General features: G+C 42.8%; 3 protein-coding genes across 4 annotated transcripts in view; 2 read left to right on the forward strand and 1 right to left on the reverse strand.

Moving 5' to 3' along the window:
* Window positions 1-794, forward strand: LOC119408388 (probable phospholipid-transporting ATPase IA; the record flags this gene model as incomplete). Its single annotated transcript, XM_037675194.1, is given in 1 exon segment — window positions 1-794. A coding segment is annotated over 1 exon segment (98 nt), but the record flags the coding sequence as incomplete, so codon positions are not given.
* A 7,513-nt stretch (window positions 795-8,307) lies between these two features.
* Window positions 8,308-11,468, reverse strand: shisa3 (shisa family member 3). Of its 2 annotated transcripts, XM_037675696.1 has the most exons (4): window positions 11,398-11,462; window positions 10,941-11,310; window positions 8,903-9,358; window positions 8,308-8,740 (listed from the first exon to the last, which is right to left on the reverse strand). In XM_037675696.1, exons 2-4 carry the CDS (start codon window positions 11,209-11,211, stop codon window positions 8,688-8,690), a joined length of 780 nt encoding a protein of 259 aa, XP_037531624.1. In that variant the 5' UTR covers window positions 11,212-11,310; window positions 11,398-11,462; the 3' UTR covers window positions 8,308-8,687. The 2 variants fall into 2 exon arrangements, with proteins under 2 accessions (XP_037531624.1, XP_037531623.1); XM_037675695.1 differs by having other exon boundaries at window positions 10,941-11,468.
* Window positions 11,469-15,464: 3,996 nt separating this feature from the next.
* The window catches only part of LOC119408845 (BEN domain-containing protein 4), a 7,648-nt gene continuing 3,572 nt past the window's right edge, over window positions 15,465-19,540 (forward strand). Inside the window, exons 1-2 of the mRNA XM_037675697.1 lie at window positions 15,465-15,870; window positions 17,951-18,514. Coding sequence (XP_037531625.1) covers window positions 15,465-15,870; window positions 17,951-18,514 — 970 coding nt within the window. The remainder of the gene's footprint in view (window positions 15,871-17,950; window positions 18,515-19,540) is intronic.

Below are 19,540 nucleotides of genomic sequence, written 5' to 3' on the forward strand. Positions count from 1 at the left end.
ACGGCTACGCCTTTTCTCAAGATGAGAACGGAGTGGTGTCCCAGTCTGAGGTCATCAGAGCGTACGACACGACCAAACAGAGGACCAGCGAGTGGTGAGCCGCCCGTCCGAACACTTTGGAGCCACAGCTGCTGCTTCCACTGGTGATAAACGCTGCGAGTGTACACCTCCCTCACTAAAGGAAGTTATGGACATAAGATGGCATGAAGAAAGAGAGTATATATAAAAATAATAACCGTGAAGGGGGAATGGAAGACACGAAACAAAACGTGTTCACTGTCAGCTGTATTTGTTTGTCCAGCAGAAACGAGGAGCACTGTGCGTTCTTTACATTCTGTGGTCTGAAGTTCTTCACTGTTCTCGCTCGGCTTGTCGGAGCGAACCTCTCCTTACTATTGAATGACAGCTTTTAGCACTGAGCCACAAAGCCTAAAACCGTTGTATGAAATCACTCCTAAACACTGTAAACGTTCAAAACACCAGACTACGGGCAGTTTAAAGAAATCGGAGACGTCAAAGATTGCCAAAGAGCAGTCGTCGTTGCAATCGTCCAAGCACTTGTGAATTGGGAAAACTTCAACGTGTATGCAACTAAACGTATTCCCACGCTGGACAGACCACTCCCGAGCAAATGTTTGTAACTTTTTTTTGTGTGTGTGTGCTCTGATGTAAGCGTCTCTTGTGTAAAGCCTTACATTTGCTCATGCTTTCATCGTTCATTCTTTTAAAACGCGTTACCGTATTTTTCGGACTATAAGGCGCATTAAGCAAAACAAAACGGTCAGATAAGTCGATAAGTTATTCAACTCATTCACAATAACCACATAAAAGTAAAGGGCTCCTAATTTGTGGAATGCTATTCCTCTAAATATTAGACAGACCTGTTCATTGTCGTCTTTTAAATCATTAGTTAAAACTTATATAATAAGGCTTTTAATATCTGAATTTCTTCATATTTTTATTTTCATTTTTTTCTTATATTTTTATGCATTTTAATTGATTTGGTATACTTTTGTGTTTCTGGTGTCATTTATGATGTTGTTTTAATTGATTAATGTGAAGCACTTTGTAACATTAGTTTAAAAACTGCTACGCAAATAAAGTATTATTATAAAATCGTTTCGAGGTCAGCACAACCAGAATTAATACATGAGGCTCACGGATGATTTTTGAGAAAAAAGAAAGGATTTTAAGTGTGCCTTATAGTCCGAAAAATACGGTATTTACATTTTTTGGGGTTGCATTTTAAACAAAGGGGTATCGTGCCTGTTTTGCTTTCTTACTTTGAACTAATTGTTTTCAGTATTTTTATTCTTGCAACCAACGGTAGTCCCCGTTTGCACCATTCTTGTTGTTAGCCGAAGTACGGCGCTGCATTCCACAGATCACCCCCGTTTCCACAATCACAGCGGTGCCTACCTGAAAAGATTCAAGAGTCACCCAAGACTACCGGTAGTTTAGTGCTTCAAGCAAACTCACAAAGATAAAATCACTGTCTCCCCGCCGCAGTATTGCACTCCTACAGTGTTAAAATTACTGATTCGTTCCAGCAGAGGACGACGCTCACAGTGACTGTAGGGTTTCCCTTAAAAATAGAGATTTTTATCCCTCGAACATAAGTGCCATTAGCTTAAGGGAGAAAGAAATCTTAGCCAGGAAATTCGACGACAGTATCGAAACTACTTTGTCTCTGTAGTTATTTTGTGGATTTGTATTTTTATATTGGAGATATATGACTTTTTGCATTGATTGGCTTTGTAATGAACCGTCTGTAACTTTAAATTATTATTATTTTTCTTCCTTGGAAAAACTGACAGGATGGAAAAGACGTAACGAGGAAATGTCTTGTTCTTATTAATATTCACATTGTTACAGCTTGGTTTATTTATATTCGACTACTTGGTGTCCGTGTGGTTGCTTTCTTCTCCCTATGGGAGATCAGGTGTGTGTGTGTGTTCATAGGCTGCATGTGCTGTATGCGTGTGAATGCGCGTGTGCGTCGCCTCTAATGTGTATAACGTCTCTGTCTGCGCTGCATGTCTGTGTCTGAGTGTGAGACGGGGAGTTGAAGGCGTCTTGGTGTTTCTTTTGTTGTGCGTGCAGTGATGCTTGCTCATGTTGTCTGTCTGCACGACTTCAGGTATATTTATGATTTCTCTGTGTGCTGATGCATGGCCCGTATGAGGAAAGTGAGCCCGTCAGCGTGCGGTGTGTGTGTGTACGTGTGTGTTAAGTGTTCAGACTCGCGGCTTCAACAGAAGGTGTTGCACAATGCACTCGATGTACCTTTACAGTTGTGGATAACTGCAATTATCTCGTCTCAATTTATGATTTCTTCATGCAGCGTACCTCTTTAGTGTACAGGAATGCTCTTCTGCGTTTATGCTTTCCAGCTCTTTTTATTTTGGTTTTCTCTGCTTCTTATCGGTGTGAAGACTCAGAACTTTCCAAACAGCTGAATGTAGATGTCGTCATTGTAGAAGGCTTGGACCGTCGCTTCGTTTGTTCCAGATAACATAAAACTCTGTTGTCCGTGAAGGCTGCATGAATGGAAAACACAAACTGTTCTCTGAAGTGTTACCTGTACCGCTTTTATTCTCCCTCAAGTGTTCATCACTTTGCAAAAGAGGAAAAAAAAAAACGAAACGAAAACAGTAACGCACCTTTAACGTTTCTTTTTTTAATATTTATTTTATGTTCTTTAGTTCAACGATTGTTCTGCATGTTGGGACTGCAAACTTATAAGTGTTGTCTTTTACTGCCATGAAGGTCTACTGAAATAAACTACAATCATGGAGGAACATGCGTGTTTTTTATTCATGTGTATTTGTGTTCCTGTCACACCCCTGTCGCGATAAACAATAAATCAATTAATCGCATGATAACGAACATTATCGACCTCGTTATCATTTATAGGTTTTTTCGTTTCTTTGTGTCTCTCTCTTTCTACTGAAGACACTGGATGACAAAAGGCTCAACTCCGGTGCTCTTCACTGACTCCTCCCTTTCTCTTTTCTCCTTAAAATCTGTTTTAACCGTCCACAATCGCGTTTTTGGATCGTTAAAAGCAGCTAAGCTGAGAAGCTAAGCTAACAGGCCGACGACCTCGGGGGGGAGAAAAACCTCTGTCTTGTCGAAGCTCCAAAATTCACGGTTGAAACCCGTGCCTTCGTCTAAAAAGTTGTTTTTCTCTGCAAAAAGAAGCTGAGAACTTGTTTACTGCTTTTTAAAAATTAAAATCTGTGTGTGAAAAATGCTATGCTAAAGAGCTCAAACCACACCAAGCTTCCACCATTTTGAAAACTGAAGAGAGACAGCCCATGTCATGTCAAGGGGCCTCCCTCCCATTTTTCTTAAACAGGCACGCTGCTCGCTCCCTCACTATCCATCCTTCGGTTCAAACAGTCTTTTACTGTCATCCAGTGGTCAAAAAAAATTACTACACACAAAAATTTACAAACATTTCTTCCTGAATTTGACAATAATATTGTTTATTGCAAAAATTTCTGAGACAATTAATCACCCAGCAAAATTTGTTATCATGACAGGCCTAGTCACAAGTCCATCACAGGGACATATAGAGACAAACGAGACAACCCTTCACTCTCTCACTCACACCTAGGTACAATTTAAAGTTTCTAATTGACCTAACATGCATGTATGGTGATCCTGTTTCCCGTTATTTCTTTTCTTCTATACCTTTTTTTACATGTTACTATTTAAGTAAATTTTGTGCTCTTAACAGGTAAAATGTCAAAACATTCAGCTCATTCAAGTACAGGTATCCAGATACATTTTTTTTTTCATACTAACAAGTACTTGATTTTGGCTACTTGTCAAGTACCAAGTACTTACTGAGTACCAATACCAAGTAGTTAATGAGTTATTACTTAAACATTATATGATGACTTTAGAAGTTCTTTTTTCTTTTGTTAAGAACACAACGGTCTTCTGTCTTAATATCATCTGTGTTTACCTTAAAATGTTTCTATTTTACAGACATTTTTTATATTTTGTCCTCAGTTACGTACAAAGTAAAAGAGGAAATGATGTCCCTAAGCATAAAAGTAGTATCATTCTGAACTATCTGTATTTTTTTGTGTGAGTACAAGTACTTGAAGCTGGTATCAGACTAGATGCATATGCCAGCATCTGTAGTGGGACACTACTACATTCAAGACTTTTTTTGTTTTTAGCAACGTCTATAACATTTTTATATCAATTAATAAAATCGCTCTTGCTACATTTTTTTCATTCCTTCAAATTCACTGTACTTTTTAAAATCTACTTGAGTGTATTTGATCTGTTGTCTTTGCTGCTTTTAGCTGTTAGTTATTAGCATTTTGATGTTTTTCTACTTTACTAATGTTTTGTTACTAGGAAATTTAGCTATTTAACTGGCAATTTAGCTCTTTTTGCATTTACTGTAATTGCAGCTTTTAGTAACAGGGTTGTTTTTTTATTTTTGCTAGTGTCTTGCTACTTTACCTTTTAGCAAGTGTTTTTAGCTTGCATTTTGCACCTTTTTGTTTTTAGTGTTTTGCTTGTTTTATCTTTAGCTACTCAATTTCAGCTTCTTCAGCAAAGTTCATCAGTCATTCTGCACTTGGCGATCTCGGTGCATTTTTGCAGAAAGTGCAGTTTTTCCCGCCTTAAGGTTAGCAACAAAATAAACAGAAAGGGGTATTAAACTTAAATACAGAACCTTGGTATTTGTTTGTACTTCTTGGTGTCTAATCGTACAAAGACAGGAATCTGTGTCTGTGATGGACGAGCATCCAGACCTCCACCCCAGAGGCCTCGGCCTGATTCAGGCTGTATTTGCTGTAAAAACAGAACCGGCGCCATCTTTTCAAGGGATCCAAGGATAGCACATTGATTAAAAAGGCCGCCCAGAATAAAATAGAAGTGACATTTATTGTGCTTCAATCCTGTTCCAAAATTTTTGTGGACTAATCGGTAACTGTCAGGAAAGCTCACTGAACCCTGATTATGGGGTTTTTGCAAAATCACTCCATTTTTTTCAGGAGTCAGAAGAGAGAAAGAAGGGTACGTTTCAGCTCCATGAATGTAATTTCCATGTAATTTCCAGACTTTTGAGCGCACATGGATATAAGCCGTGCCCACTAAATTTAAAATGAAAAACTTTTTTTGTAAATACATACGCTGCACTTGTCTACAAGCCGCGGGTGTCCACGTTGTAACATATTTACATTGATTTTTTAAAAAAAAACATTTTAATAAAATATGTACTGTAACACACACAAATGCGTACAGTAAATGTTTTTCTCTGAATAGTGCCTGTAACATGGATGGTTAAAAAATAAAATGAAATACAGTGGCCTACCAGGAAGTCATTGCTATCTTCACCTTCCTCCTGCGAAAAATACACAATAATACACGATTCACACTTGTTTCAAAGTTTCCCCCCTGCCTGGGGACACAACGGGGGAGAGGAGGAGAGAACGAGGATGGGAGGAAATTAAGTGTCTGTGACTTATTTGGTAATTTAATTAGTCAGATTTTTTAACTTTATTTATACAGGTGGTCTCAGTGAGTCACGAGGACCCACTCCCTGAGAGAGACGTGTATTGGGCAGCTATGTGAGCACCTGGGTGTGACGAGGCTAAATGTTTGGCAGCATGAAGCACAGAAGCCCATCAAAAATTAAATTAAAAAAATCCATAAATTAGCCATGTAATTGTATAAGCTGCTGTGTTAAGTGTGTGAAAAAAAGTAGCTGCTTATAATCCAGAAATTACAGCACTTTTCCTTAATAAACCTGCAAATATACACAGTATGTTTGTCACTTCTGAATCAAACTCGTAAAACACATCAATTTATTGTTAAATGAAAAAATATGCATCTATTTTATTTTTATTTTTTTGTAACAGAATATTTTGGTTAATATGACCAGTTATTGTGCAGATTAAATAAGAATGTGAAAAAACGAACTGCTTTTACACAAAACAAAAAGTAAAACCGTTTTTTTTTTTTTTTTTTTAAAGTTAAGGTTTCGGTTGTGGTTGCTGTGGCCACCGGCGACGACCTCAAAAATGATTTATTGCCTCAACGCTCACTTGATGAGCGGCTGCATTTTCAGAAAAGAGAAGAGCACGTGATGTATCTGATTACAGTTCAGCCAAACAAACCCACGCTGTTTTAATAAAGAGAAGTCACTGTTGCTGTTTACTGCTGGCCTCTTCTTGTCCCAAGACTTCCTGAGAAACCTAAAGCTGATCCACATCAAAAACATACACAATGTAACAGCTTTTTATCCCCCCCCCCCCCCTCCTTTTGACATAATTTGAATAAATGATTGTGGTTATTCTGAACCACGGCAATGAATACATCGTTTCCCAGGACTGTGCTGAAAAGATGACCACAACAAGAGAGTTTGATTACATGAAAATCTTGAGGAATTACAACTGGGACGTGTTCTTGATCTCATCAGTGTAAATACAGGGTCCTGTGGTTTTCTCAGAAGTTTGGACAAAGGTTTAGAAGAAGCAAAATTTATAAACCCCTCTTCAATATAAACTAAGGAGAAAGGATAATCAGGATCCTACTGAAAGGTAAAATAAATCCTGACAAAGACATGTTTTCACTTTCCAAACCATTATGACGTCATAAAATGTGTTCACTTGTGGTTTTCATCCGTGAGCCAGATGTGGAATGTGTTGCTGCATTTTATGGTGTCAGCTGTATTAAAGTGCACATCTCTTGACTGGCACAAAACACAACACTACCAGTTTGATCAAGAAAGCACATCAGAGACTACTTCCTCAGGAGGCTGAGGCGAGGACTGGGAAGCTCAGTCCTCACCCCCTACAGATGTGCAGTGGAGAGTATCCTGTGCTCCAGCATCAACATGTGGAGGCAGCACAGCTGCAGAAAGAAAAGCTCTGCACAGACTGTTGGAGTCAGCCTCCCCACCATCACAAACATCTACACCTCCAGATGCAGGGGGAGGGCCACTTGCATCATGAAGGACCCCACTCACCCAGCACTAACACTTTTTGCCCCGCTCCCCTCAGGCAGGAGGTTGTGCAGCATTAACCTCTAGACTGAGGAACAGCTTCTACCCTGGAGCTGTTGGACTCGTGAATCCCTAACCAGACAAATCACTGCAATACCTAGGCCTGTCGCGATAAACAATAAATCAATTAATCGCATGATAAATAAAAAAAGATCAACCTCATTTTCATTTATCGGCTTTATTGTTTCTTCGTGTCTCTCTACTGAAGACGAGGCTCAACTTCGGTGCTCTTCACTGATCCCTCCATTTCTCTTTAAAATCTGTTTTAACTGTCCAAAATCGCGTTTTTGGATTGCTAAAAGCAGCTAAGCTAACAGGCCAACCTCGGGAATAAACCCCTGTCTTGTCGAGATTCAAAATTCATGGTTGAAACTCGTGCCTTCGTGTAAAAAGTTGTTTTTCTCTGCAAAAAGAAGCTGAAAACTTGCTTACTGATTTTTTTTTTTTAATTAAAAACTGAGAGAAATGCTATGCTAAAAAGCTCAAATCACCGGCGTCCACCATGTCAGCCCAAGTCAAAAGGGCCCTCCTTCCCGTTTTTCTTAAAGAGGCACGCTGCTCCACTATCTATCCTTTGGTTCAAACTGTTTTATACTACCATCAGGTGGTCAAAAAAGGTACTACACTCCAAACAAATCAACATTTCGTCTAAAATTTGACAATTATTGATACATTTCAAACAATAATTTCTGAGACAATTAATCGCCCAGCAAAATTGATCGTGACAGGCCTAGCAATGACACTTTAATTGAAGATTTGACACTTTCTCTGTACTGCTGATTATCCGTGCTGCCAATTTCTTACCCATACGCTGCTATATTCATACCCATCTGCTCACAACAAACTCATGTTCAGGCTGCTGTTTAACACACTATATCATATTACACTAGTATTATTGTTTAGCGTATATCTTAGATCCTTGTATACTGTTTCATGACAATGAAGAACCTTGAAAACATCCTCGAACTGACGATTTCCCAGTCAGGTAACCAGGATACAGAGCGGTCTTTGTCGGGGCTTTTCCTTCACCTGCCGCTGCAACCTAAACCTGCGTTTTCTGCAGGGAGTTGGTTTGAACACTGTGACCACGCCACGCTCATCGAACACCAACAATGACTGATCTCAGCGCTGCATTCCTGCTGGGAAGTCTGGCGCAGGAAAAAGCAACAGGTAGACTGCAGGGATGAACCCGCACCGCCGCTCCGGTTTCCTTTCTGTCCGAGTGACGATGAGGCGCCTTTTTTATGCTCTTTGAACAAACTCCGCTCGGACGAGTCCACACAAGTTACAAGAGTCAACTTTTATTTGAATCAGGGAATCAATGTTAGGCTTTAACTCAAACATGCTGTATATTTTACACATTGTATTTTTAAGAGGTTCTATCTGATGTCAAAACCTCCTGTTTTCACTGTCTAATAATAAACAGTCTCCAGATGCAGGAGGAGGACCACCTGCATCATGAAGGACCCCACTCACCCAGCGTGCACACTTTTTGCCAAACAGTCAAATAATAAACGGTCTCCTCTTGTTTTTATTAAGATGGGTAATAATTTGACAATATTTCAGTCTGAGCTTCCATCCAGAATCCTGCTAACAGAAAAGTGCATACAGTTTAAAAATGGCCGCCGACAGGCCTGTTGGGAAGCTCTCACGCTGGCAGCTCCATCATGATTCCACCACACCTGCACCAAGCCTTTCTCTCCCCGAGCTGCATTGCCGCGTTTGTCCTCCCCCCGGGTCACGTCCCCCTGCCCCCCTCCTGCTGGAAGCCCTGTCCAAAGTCAGCAAAGCCCTTAGCTGCTGTGAAAGCGTCGGGCTGCAGGGGGAAGAAGTACTGCTGGGGCAGCAGGAAACTGGTGCTCTGGGTGGGGTGAGGGGGCTGGTGCAGCTGCGGGTGCTGGATGCCTCCCGTCATGGGTGGTGGCGGGGATGCGTAGGGGGGAGGCGGTGGCGGCAGGAGAGTCTGTGGGGTCTGGGTGGGAGTGGAGGCTGAGGAGGAGACGGTGGCAGAGACCAGGCAGCCGTGCTGCTGCTGACCTCCCAGAGAAAACCTCCTGGTGGAGCTGCCCCCGCCGGCCGAGCTGGAGCTGGTGGTGGCCGTGCTGGACTGCCGGGAGGGGGCGCGCAGGCTCGGCGGTGCCGCGGTGAGGATCATGGGGATGGTCTCGCCCTGGCAGCTGCGCAGCGAGAAGCGGATGGGCTGCTGGGTGGGCTGCTTGGGCCGCAGGCAGGTGCAGCAGTACACGGCCACCAGAGAGCCGACCACGACGAAGGCCACGAAGATGCTCCCCACCATCAGGAAGGGGACGTAGACGGGCTCTGAGGAGGAGTCACAACCCAGTTAATGACAGTTGATTACTTTTGTGTTGGGAAAGAAAACATGAGGTGGACACGCAAAAGACTGAATTGATAAAAAAGTTGGATTAATGTTCAATTCAACTATTTATTAATAATTAATCCATGAGAAATTAAATAAAATTTAAATGTTTTCAAAGCAGATTCAGTCATGGCCTCATTATTATTTTGCTCTGAGACTAATTTTAACCATTATTTTTTGATACTTTGGAGCCTTAATGGCGTTTTTTTTTTTTTTTACAACTAAAATTAATCTCAGAATTATTTAGGTTTCAAGAAAAACATTTTTTGTTCTTCATTTCTTAAAAACAATAACGACTTGTATAAAAAAGACAAATGATTTTTGTCCCCGTTTTCTTCATTGGCAGGAGTTAACGAGTAAACCTGGACGTGAATTTATCATCTCCCGCCATGAAAGCTGGGCGATCATGTAATCGCCTGCGTGTGTTCACTTGTGGGTCCATTTGTTAAGAAAAATATTTGCGCAGATTTGAACCAACTTTCAAAAGTTGACCAAGATGTTGATCACGATGAGCCTCGACAGATATCGGGGTTAAATTTTGCAACTTTGTGGAAAATTAATGTTTAAACCTTTCAACCTGTTTCTGTAACAATAATTATCCAACTAAAATGTTTCAAATATACTTTTTTTTTATTTAAATCCATGAAAGCGTTCTGAGCAAGCAGCCCTCCTGAACACACGAACGCCTCATGTTGCGTTTTATGAGGCCTGTTTGTGCTCAGGAATGTTTATTTTAACGGAGACAAACAGGAAGTTGTGAGCTCACGGTTCGGTCAGGCTTTTAAAATCGTATCCGTTTGGGAAATTTAAAGCAAACGGATAAAACCTCAGGGGGTTAAAGCAGCCGGTTATTAAAAACCTCTAACACGCAGTGCGTTTAACCAACTCCTTGGCGCCGTATGCAACAATGTTATGATTACAAGGAGCCGTCAAAGTGAACGTGCTTCATGTTTGGCAGCACAAAAGGCTTCTGTGAGGATTGAACTCCAAACATTCAACTGTAACTTATCTGCACTTTTTCACGTTTTATCATTTCTTTTAAATAATAATGACGATTTATTCTGAAAACAGCAAGGAGATGAATCTGCAGGACCACTCTAAACTCATGTTCTGATCAAAATCTGGAGCGTGCTGCAGGTAAGACGACTCCTCTGGAACCGAGATAAAAGCATGTGGAGGAAACTGGACCCTCGGCACAGATGATGCTGAAAACACAACTTTTAAACCGAATCCAACTTGAACAGCCAATTTAAAAAATATATTTGGCAACACAAGAGAAAATCAGAATGAAGTTTGAATTCCTGCAACACAACATGCACTTTATTTTCTTCCAACACAACCATTTAATGTCTCATGAACATCCAGCTGACCTCTGACCTCTCAGATCTTCACTCTCACTGTGCTGGATTGACTTTAAAAACGTGCACGTTATTCACACTGTGCACTTTTTGCGTTTTATTTTGAATTGAGTTGAGTTTTGCATCACATAAATATGAATTGAACGCTTCCAAAGTGTGAACTCACGCGCAGCATACTCGGTGTTGTCCACCTCCCTGTCGTTGGTGCAGACGCCCTGGTCCACCCGCGCGTCCGCGGCCGCGCAGCAGTAGCGCAGCGCGCACGAGCCGCAGCACACCGTGGCGTCCGCGGTGTCGAAGTCCTCCGGACACTGGAAGCCCTCGTGATAGTTCCCATTGGCGTCCAGCCAGCCGTGGCAGTACTCTCCCTGAGCGTCCGAGATCCGCAGGTTCCAGGTCAGGTACCCCAGCAGCAGGCAGCCCAGGAGGCGCACCATCCCGGCCCGAGTCCTTCAGCTCCGGGACACAGATCTGAGGTGGACACGCATCTTTCCAGCCCCCCCTGAACGCTTTGAGGGTCAGCAGCAAGTCCAAATCTAGAACGGATCAAAAGTTTTTAAAGTCTCATCACTGAAGGGGGTTCTGGTCCCGAACTGAGCCGGAGGACCAGCAGAGAGACCGACCTGCTCCGGGTTCTCTTCAGTCTCATCAGAGCTCCCGCGACCCTCCTGATACAGACCGAGCTGGAGTTTGGCTGCTTTTGTCAATCAGGGGTGGTGGTGGTGGGTTCGGACGCGCGCACGACAAGAGCGTGCGCGGTCACGCGTTCCAGCTGCGGAGCTGAAAGATGAAACTTGTCGCTGAAGCAGGTTCAGCTGCTCTGAGCCCAACTAGCTAAAACTGTGAAAACACAGCTGAGAGCTGAACGTCTGCTGAAAGCTGCTGAAGAATGAAGTTTCCACTGAACTGTCCAATCAAAACAAGCTGAACAGAAGCTAAAGTATAAGCCCAGGTAGCTAAAATCTGCAAAACCTACATACTCAAATGAGAAAAATAAAGAAAAGCAACAAAAAAAGCACCGGAGTAGGCAAGCTTAAAGCTAAAAGTAGCAAAACCATTGCACAAGCTAAAACTATCAAAACAGTAGCTAGCAACAAGCTAAAATGAGCAAAACCATATCTATACAATTAGCCACACAGAAGCTAAAAGCTAATTGTAACAAACCATTGTGAAAACTAAATCTACAAAAAATGTAGCTAGCTAAAAGATAAAATAACAAAAATTTAGCTTAACTAAAATTTGAAAAAGCATTAGCTAAAACTAAATGTAGCTAAAAACTATAAGAGAGCTAAATATAAAGCTATTAGGGTCACAGGATCTCTTGAAAATGAGTCATCGTGACTCAGTGAGACTAACTTGTATAAATAACGGTTGAATGAATGAATGAATAGTAAAATCGTGTCAAAATGCTAAAATTAGGAAACAATAAAAAAGCTAAAATTAACTAAAGCTTTTTGAAGAAATTTAAGAGATTTCAATGTGTTTATATATGAACATTTAAAGTTAAATAATGCAAAAAGTATAAAAGTTACTAATGTAAAAAGCCACAGCACAGTGGATAAAGCCCAACATTTTATGATGAAGAGTTAAAATAGCCAAAATGAGCTGAAGCAGTGTTTGATCGCTGAATCAACATTTGGACTCTGCGCCGCTATAAACTGGGTAACAATTCAAACTGGAGCTCGTGTTTTGTTCATTTTTTTAAGTTGCTGTGACCAAATAATAAAATAAAACTTTAACGTAGTTTAAAAGTGACTGTGCAAAAAAAACACAGCTTGTTTTTAAAACATCACAGTAATTGAAATTAAAATAATGTGCTGCATGTGGACTGTACTTGTATAGCACCTTTCTATCTGATCAAGATACTCAAAGTGTTTTACACAATCTGTGTCCTCATTTACCCATTCATACAGCACTACTATAAATATTATATTTCCTTTGTTGCGTTTTTTTTAATAGTTGCTTATTTTGTGGGTTATAGTTGGACATTGATGCCCACTTCTTATTTATCCAAACCAAGAATGCAGCATCATGTGAGCTTGTGTTTACCTTTGTAAGTTTGTGGTTGTCATTCGTGTTAAGATTTTGTTTTTAGCTCCATGTACCTGTGGTCATAAGTCTCTTATTGAGCTCGCCTGCAAATTTAAATCATTATGTATATTTTTGACTCCCTTTCTTAACCTTTTACTTCTTTCATTTGTGTCTCTCTTTGATCATTATGTTACTCTGTAGTTATTGTCACTGTCACAGTCAAAAATATCTGAGCCCTCCAGTTTAAAACGCGTTGCAGCAGCGCCCCCTGGTGGTTACAAACTATTAGCCTGCGGCCTTTCGGTCAACATTTAGTCTCAAACAGCTGATCACTACTACTACAACCTTATAAATGTTGTTTTACTGACACTGTAGGCCTAAATGATTTTGTGTTAATTACTGGAACTGTTTTTATTGTTGGTGATATATTGTACAGAATTGTTGTAGATTTGTTGGTTGCCAGAGTAAAATGTGTTTGGTCAGGTAATACTTTCCTCTCAAATATTGTTCACAAATTTGGAGTGAATCTGTGTTAGTGAGTACTTCTCTCTGCCGAGATAATCCATCCACCTCACAGGTGTGGTATGTCAAGATGCACATTAGACATCATGATGATTGCACAGGTGAGCTGTATAGGCTGACCACAATAAAAGGCTACTCTAAAATCCTCTATGCAGTTTTATCGCCACAATGCCACAGATGCTGGAAGTCTTGATCGAGCGCGCAGTTGCTGACTGCAGGAATATCCATGTTCAGGGAGTAATCGCAGACCCCAAGTAACCACAGCAGCCCAGCACCTCCACATCAAACATCTTCACCTCCATCGTCTGAGAGCAGCCACCCGTACAGCTGCTGCAACAATCAGTTTGCATAACCAACAAGTTTCTGCACAAACTCTCAGAAATCGTCTCAGGGAAGCTCATCTGCATGCTCGTCATCCTCGAGGTCCTCACCTGCTGCAGTTTGTCGTCGTAACCATCTTGAGAGGGCAAAGGCTCACACTGGATGGCGTATGGCATGTTGGAGAGGTGTTCTCTTCATGGATGAATCCCTGTTTTCACTGTGAAGGCAGACGGCAGACTGCGTGTATGGAGCTGTGTGCGTGAGCAGTTTGCTGATGTTGTGAATCGAGTGGCCCATGGTGGTGGCGTGGTTATGGTATGGGCATATATGGACAACAAACAGGTTGGATGTTCTGCCAAATTCTCTGAACATGGAGATTCCTGCAGTTAGCCAGTTGCACGCTCCCTCAAAACTTGCAACACCTCTGTGCGATAAAACCACAGATTTCATAGTGGCCAGCCTAAGGCACACCTGTGTAACAATCATGCTGTCTAATGAGCACCTTGATATGTCACACCTGTGATGGATTATCTTGGCAAAGGAGAAGTGCTCAGTAACACATCCATCCATTATTATGACTCAATTTTCCTTTTTGGATCACATGACTCACTGATACTCGCAGCAGTTACTGCGCAAGAGGCGAGGGACGCCCTGGACAGGTCTCCAGTCCATCACAAGGACAAACAAGACAAAGAACGTTCACTCTCTCACTCGCACCTATTACCAATCAGCAACACCATAAAATTAGAGAGGCCAGACTGAGATGGTTACTTTGGACATGTCCAGAGGAGGGGATGTTATGCAGAGCAAGAACAATATAAAAGAGGAGACGTAAGATGCAGATATAGGACATGGAGGTAGTTGGGGTGAGGACAGAGGACGGAGTACGGGGGAGGATGACAGAGGACGGAGGACGGAGGAGGATGACTCGCTGTGGAGACATCTGAAGAAGGAACAGCTAAAAGAAACAGAATCAGCCTAATGTGCATGTCTTTGGTCTGTGGGAAGCAGCTATAGCTTTGGACTGCAGACAAGTCACGCCTGCACGGAGAGAACATGCAAACTTCACGTGTGGAAAGGCTCCCTCCGGGGTCGATCTGGCAACCTTCTTGCTGGGCGTTTTCAGTCATGGGCCCTAAACTCTGGAATAATCTGCCCATCAACATTCGACAGGCCACCTCAGTCTCTATTTTTAAATCTCTTCTCAAAACACATCTGTACTCATTGGCATTTAACGCAGTGTGATCTCATTTGGTATTTCATTGTTTCTCATTATATTTAATGTTTTTATGCTTTTATTCATGTTGCTGTAATATGCTGTTAATAATATTTGATGCTGTGATCTTTTTTGGTAAGCACTTTGATAACAGTTACTGTTTTAAATGTGCTTTATAAATAAATGTGACTTGACTTGACTGAGGTAGCTGTACAGATTTTTTGTAAACGTATTTATTTATTCTATAAAATGTTGTTAGTTTTGAGCTTTTGTTTAAAGCACAGTGCCATTGTTTTTCTGGTTATTAGTTAGTTTTATACGGTGGCTGTGATCCCGGGAGGAGGGAGGTGAAGTCCCGCCCGGCGCGCGACTCCCTCTGCAGGAGTCTCGGTTGTGGATTGGAGCGGAGACCTGTCAGTGACTGAGCCCACCCTCTACGCCGTGTGCGTGCGTGTGTGCGCGGTGGGGGTGAGGAGAGGTGAGAGTGTGTGAGTGAAACTGAGCCAGACAGTGGATGGTCGGCTCTCATCAGCTGTCTGTCACCACCAGCCCAGAACCCACCGACCCCCGCCCGCCGCGCCGTCACACCACCCGGCCGGCATGGAGGGAGAGATGCAGCCCGCAGACGAGGGGCCCTGCGCCCCGAAGATCATGTGTCGACAACAACGGGGTCCGTGCAGCACCCTGAAACCTTTCCAGAGCAAGCGCTCCGCGGGGAAGTCGCGCTCCGCCGCGGCCGAGCCGCCTCGGTTCGGAGATGCTTTCACCTTCCGTCCCGAGCCGCATCCTTTCCAGCACCATCACCACCACCCGCGGCTGCAGCAGCTCCACCAAAGCAGCGTAGCTACCAGCAGCAGCCCGCAGCCCCGCCAGGCACCCCAGCTGCAGCAGCATCGCCTCCCCTGTGAGAGCAGGCCCAGCAGCAGGGTGCCGACCTCCACCTGCGCCGCCGCCGCGTCTCAGCTGCCGCGCGCCTCTCCAGACTGCATCTACGGAATCAGCACAGGTGGGTGTCCAACTTAACCAGAGAGTGATCAGAGGGGCCACGCAGGTCTTTAGGTGAGAAATAATGAAAATGTTCAGATTCAAAAGACGCGTCAAAAATAAACAACAAAGTAAAAACAAAAAGCTTTTATTTTTTTTGCTGCTCCACTTTCACTCCTTCATGTTTTTGTCCCCATTTCTTTCTTTGTTCTTCCCATCAGCACTGATTGATTTCCTCATGAGAGCAGTCATGATTGAATCTTCAGTTTATGTGCTCTAAATTACACTTGCTGTGTGTGTGTGTGTGTGTGTGTGTGTGTGTGTGTGTGTGTGTGTGTGCGTGTGTGCGTGTGTGTGTACGGGTGTGATGTGGTTCATCTGTTGAACCACGTTGTTCGCTCATGTTTCCCTCCTCGGCTGCTCTTCATTAGTGGGCCTTGTTCAGAGAGCAATGTGTTCCTCATCATGTGCAGGGTGGGTCCATGGGAACCAACATGTACGGTAGATGGAAGTGGTGAACCTTATCCTGGTCATTTGTAAATTAAACATTAGACAGTGTGTCCTTTTAATCTGATGTGTTTGCTCTCTGCAGACAGCTATGAGAAAACATGCTTCATAACTTCACATAAACCGCTGCGTCTGGTGTAAATCTTTATTTTAAAATTGCCACTATATATCTTCTTGTACCGATTGGCAAGAGAGAAGGATCAGGCTGGAAAGGATGTGCAGCAGGTTAGGCTTGTTAAAGATGGGAATGATAATGTTCTAACCAGTGAGGAGAGTGTGACGAGAAGATGGAATTAGAACTTTGAGGAGCTAATGAACGAAAGAGAAAGAAGAGTAGAGGTCATAAACAAGTCATTGGTTAACTTTTATTTACAAGGCACTGCTTTGACTCCTGTCAGCCTACATTTATACTGCAGGTTTTTAATCTCAATGTTTTTTCTTATCCTGGTAAAATAAAGGTTAAATTTAAAAAAGTAAATAAACTGTGGACCAGGAAGTGGGAAAGATTAGCGAGGGTGAAGTCTGGAACGCTCTGAAAAGAATGAGGGAAGGAAAGGGAACCACTATCTTAAGATGGTTTGAGTACCGGCCTTTTACCCATGCATTTAGGTTATGCATGTGATCTATCATTTAATATTGTCACATAACCTTTAATCTTTGCATGTCACACCAAGATCAGCATCCTGTTTGAGTTAAATGTGCCATCCCATGTGTCAAAAATGACACATCAGAGTGCCGTTTTCTGCACGAAGAGAACACTTTCTGTCTCTTACGGGGAAACCAACAACAAAGAAAGTGTGTCCTTTTCTGATGAAGAGCAACAATCGTGGAACTCAGCAATCCGTTCAGCAGCACACAACGCAAATTGCATCGAAAAGCCTTTCCCAAAGAGTTGTGATTAAAATAAATGGGCCTCATAAATTTGCCTCCACCGACCGTGTTGTTTTTAATGAAATTTTATGAGGCTCACAGCTTCCCGGTGCCACAGAATTGGAGGAGAGGAGAGGTGGGGGAGGTGTGCAGGACGAGGGCGAATGATATCAGATACATCTTGACGGGTAAACAGAGACAGAGCGCATATTAATAAATGCGACACATCTGCGCCAGGCTGATAGACACGTCTGAGCGGGTGGCAACACAGAAACGGCCGCCTAGAACTCGTTTTGTGTCATTTGTGTGTTTCTGTTTGCAGATATCGTGGACTCATAATCATTACATCGAAGGTGTGAGATCATTTCACCGAAACGTGCCCAGACTACCGGGGAAAATGTGCACGGACGCTTGTTTCTGGACAATAACTGTGTGCTTATTGTCTTCAGCAGATACTGTGACCTTAGAGTTTATTGACTTCTGAATAAATCAGCATAAATGTGCTGACATTTCTCTGAACAGACAGTTCGCTGGATGCTGGAACGTTTGGCAAGAACATGACAGTAAAATGTGGCCCTTTCTCACTAAACTTAAAGGATTGCACATTTGTCAGCTGAAGTCAATATTACCTCAAAGGAGAAAATAAGATAAGAAGTTGCCTTTAAATAAAAGTCTGTGTGTTTTGAAGAGAGCTCTCTGATCATAATGATCTAATGTTTCTTCAGAGAACCGCCTCATCCTGGACGCCTTCGCCCAGCAGTGCAGCAGAGTCCTTAACCTCCTTAATAATGGCCGCCTCCTGGAGACCCGATCCTCCTCCCTCTCCTCTAACGTCAAGCTGGAAGCAGGACGAAACGACATTCAGGGCCTTCACTGCTCCTCGCAGGCGAAACTGAAGTCTGAGGAGAGCTCCTCCACCACCGACCCCGAAGAAGAGGTCCGGCGAAGCCATTTAAACCAACAGCAGACCTCTGCAGTTCTCCGCATCTTCACAGACTCCCTGCAGAACTACCTGCTTTCAGGGACCCGGCAGCAACATGTGACCGCGGGCCTCGAAGGCGAGCTGTGTCCGCCAGCAGAGCCTGGTTCGGGGGGGTCTCCATCGAGGCACAACCTGGGAAGGTGGGGCTCCCCAGCTCCGTCAGATTCATACGGCCACCCGTCGTCCACGCTACCCGAGGAGGAGGAGGAGGAGAGCTGCTGTCCGCGGTGCCTGGAGCTGGAGCAGGAGGTGTTGTCTCTGCAGCAGGAGAACGAGGAGCTCCGCAACAAACTGGACAATATTCCAGGTGTGGTAAGAACAACCAGGAGTTTATGGGGTTCGATGCTGAACATTCATGGTTCAGGCAGTTTAGACTTAAAGCTCATTCAGTTTTCATTGATTCCTCATTTTTCTGCAAGATTTATACATCAGAGCAGTCTGCCTGTCTCAGTTCAGCAGTTATAGCAACTGTTTGAACGACGGCGACATCCACTCATCAGCTGTGGTCACAAGTTACGCTTCTAAAACTTTAAGAAAAAGATCCGACTTTACATTGGCAGTAAATGAATAAAACATATCCTGGTTCTTTTTAACATACAATCATTATCTCCCAGCTGATGATACGCCTTTAAAACCGTCAGTAAAATCTTGATTTTTAAATGTGTTTTCAACACAAGACAAGAGGTGCAGCAGATGGCTACACATAGATGGCTTCCTTCCTTCTATGTAAAAAGAGAGAAACCATCTGTAAACAGAGGAAGAAGCCTCAGATTTCAACTTTCAAAAACTTATTATGCAGCTGTAGGACTGATACCCAGTCAATTTTCACACCTATCAGATGGGACCAGAGGTTCTCATCTGTGAATTAGATTAACAAAGACCTTAACAAACCCCTACTGTGAGGCTTGAGGTGTGATATCTACATATGTATGCGTATCTTATCTCTGAACCCCACACGCTCTGCTAATTGAGAGAGCTTCTCAGAGGAGAAGCGGAACGTCTTCTGCTACTTAAAAGTTTTTTTTGTCTTGAACGTTTTTGAATTTACCCGGATGACTGAGAATCTTCACCAGCTCTTAGAGAGTGATTCCTGCTTTTATAACTAGCAAGCTGGACTACTGTGATGTTCTTCTTAGTGCAATAGATGAGCTCCAGTTAATTCAGATTTCAGCAACAAGAGTGCTGACAGAGACCAGAGGGAGAGCTTCCATTAGTCCTGTTCTAACGTCCTTACACTGGCTGCCTGCTCCTTAAGGAATGGATTTTACAATTCTTCTATTAGTTTTCAAGCCCCTTCACTGCCAAACACTAAACTTTATCTATAACTATACTA

Source organism: Nematolebias whitei, chromosome 4 (genome assembly GCF_014905685.2).
Source record: "Nematolebias whitei isolate Nwh7 chromosome 4, NemWhi1, whole genome shotgun sequence".
Lineage (NCBI taxonomy): Eukaryota > Metazoa > Chordata > Actinopteri > Cyprinodontiformes > Rivulidae > Nematolebias > Nematolebias whitei.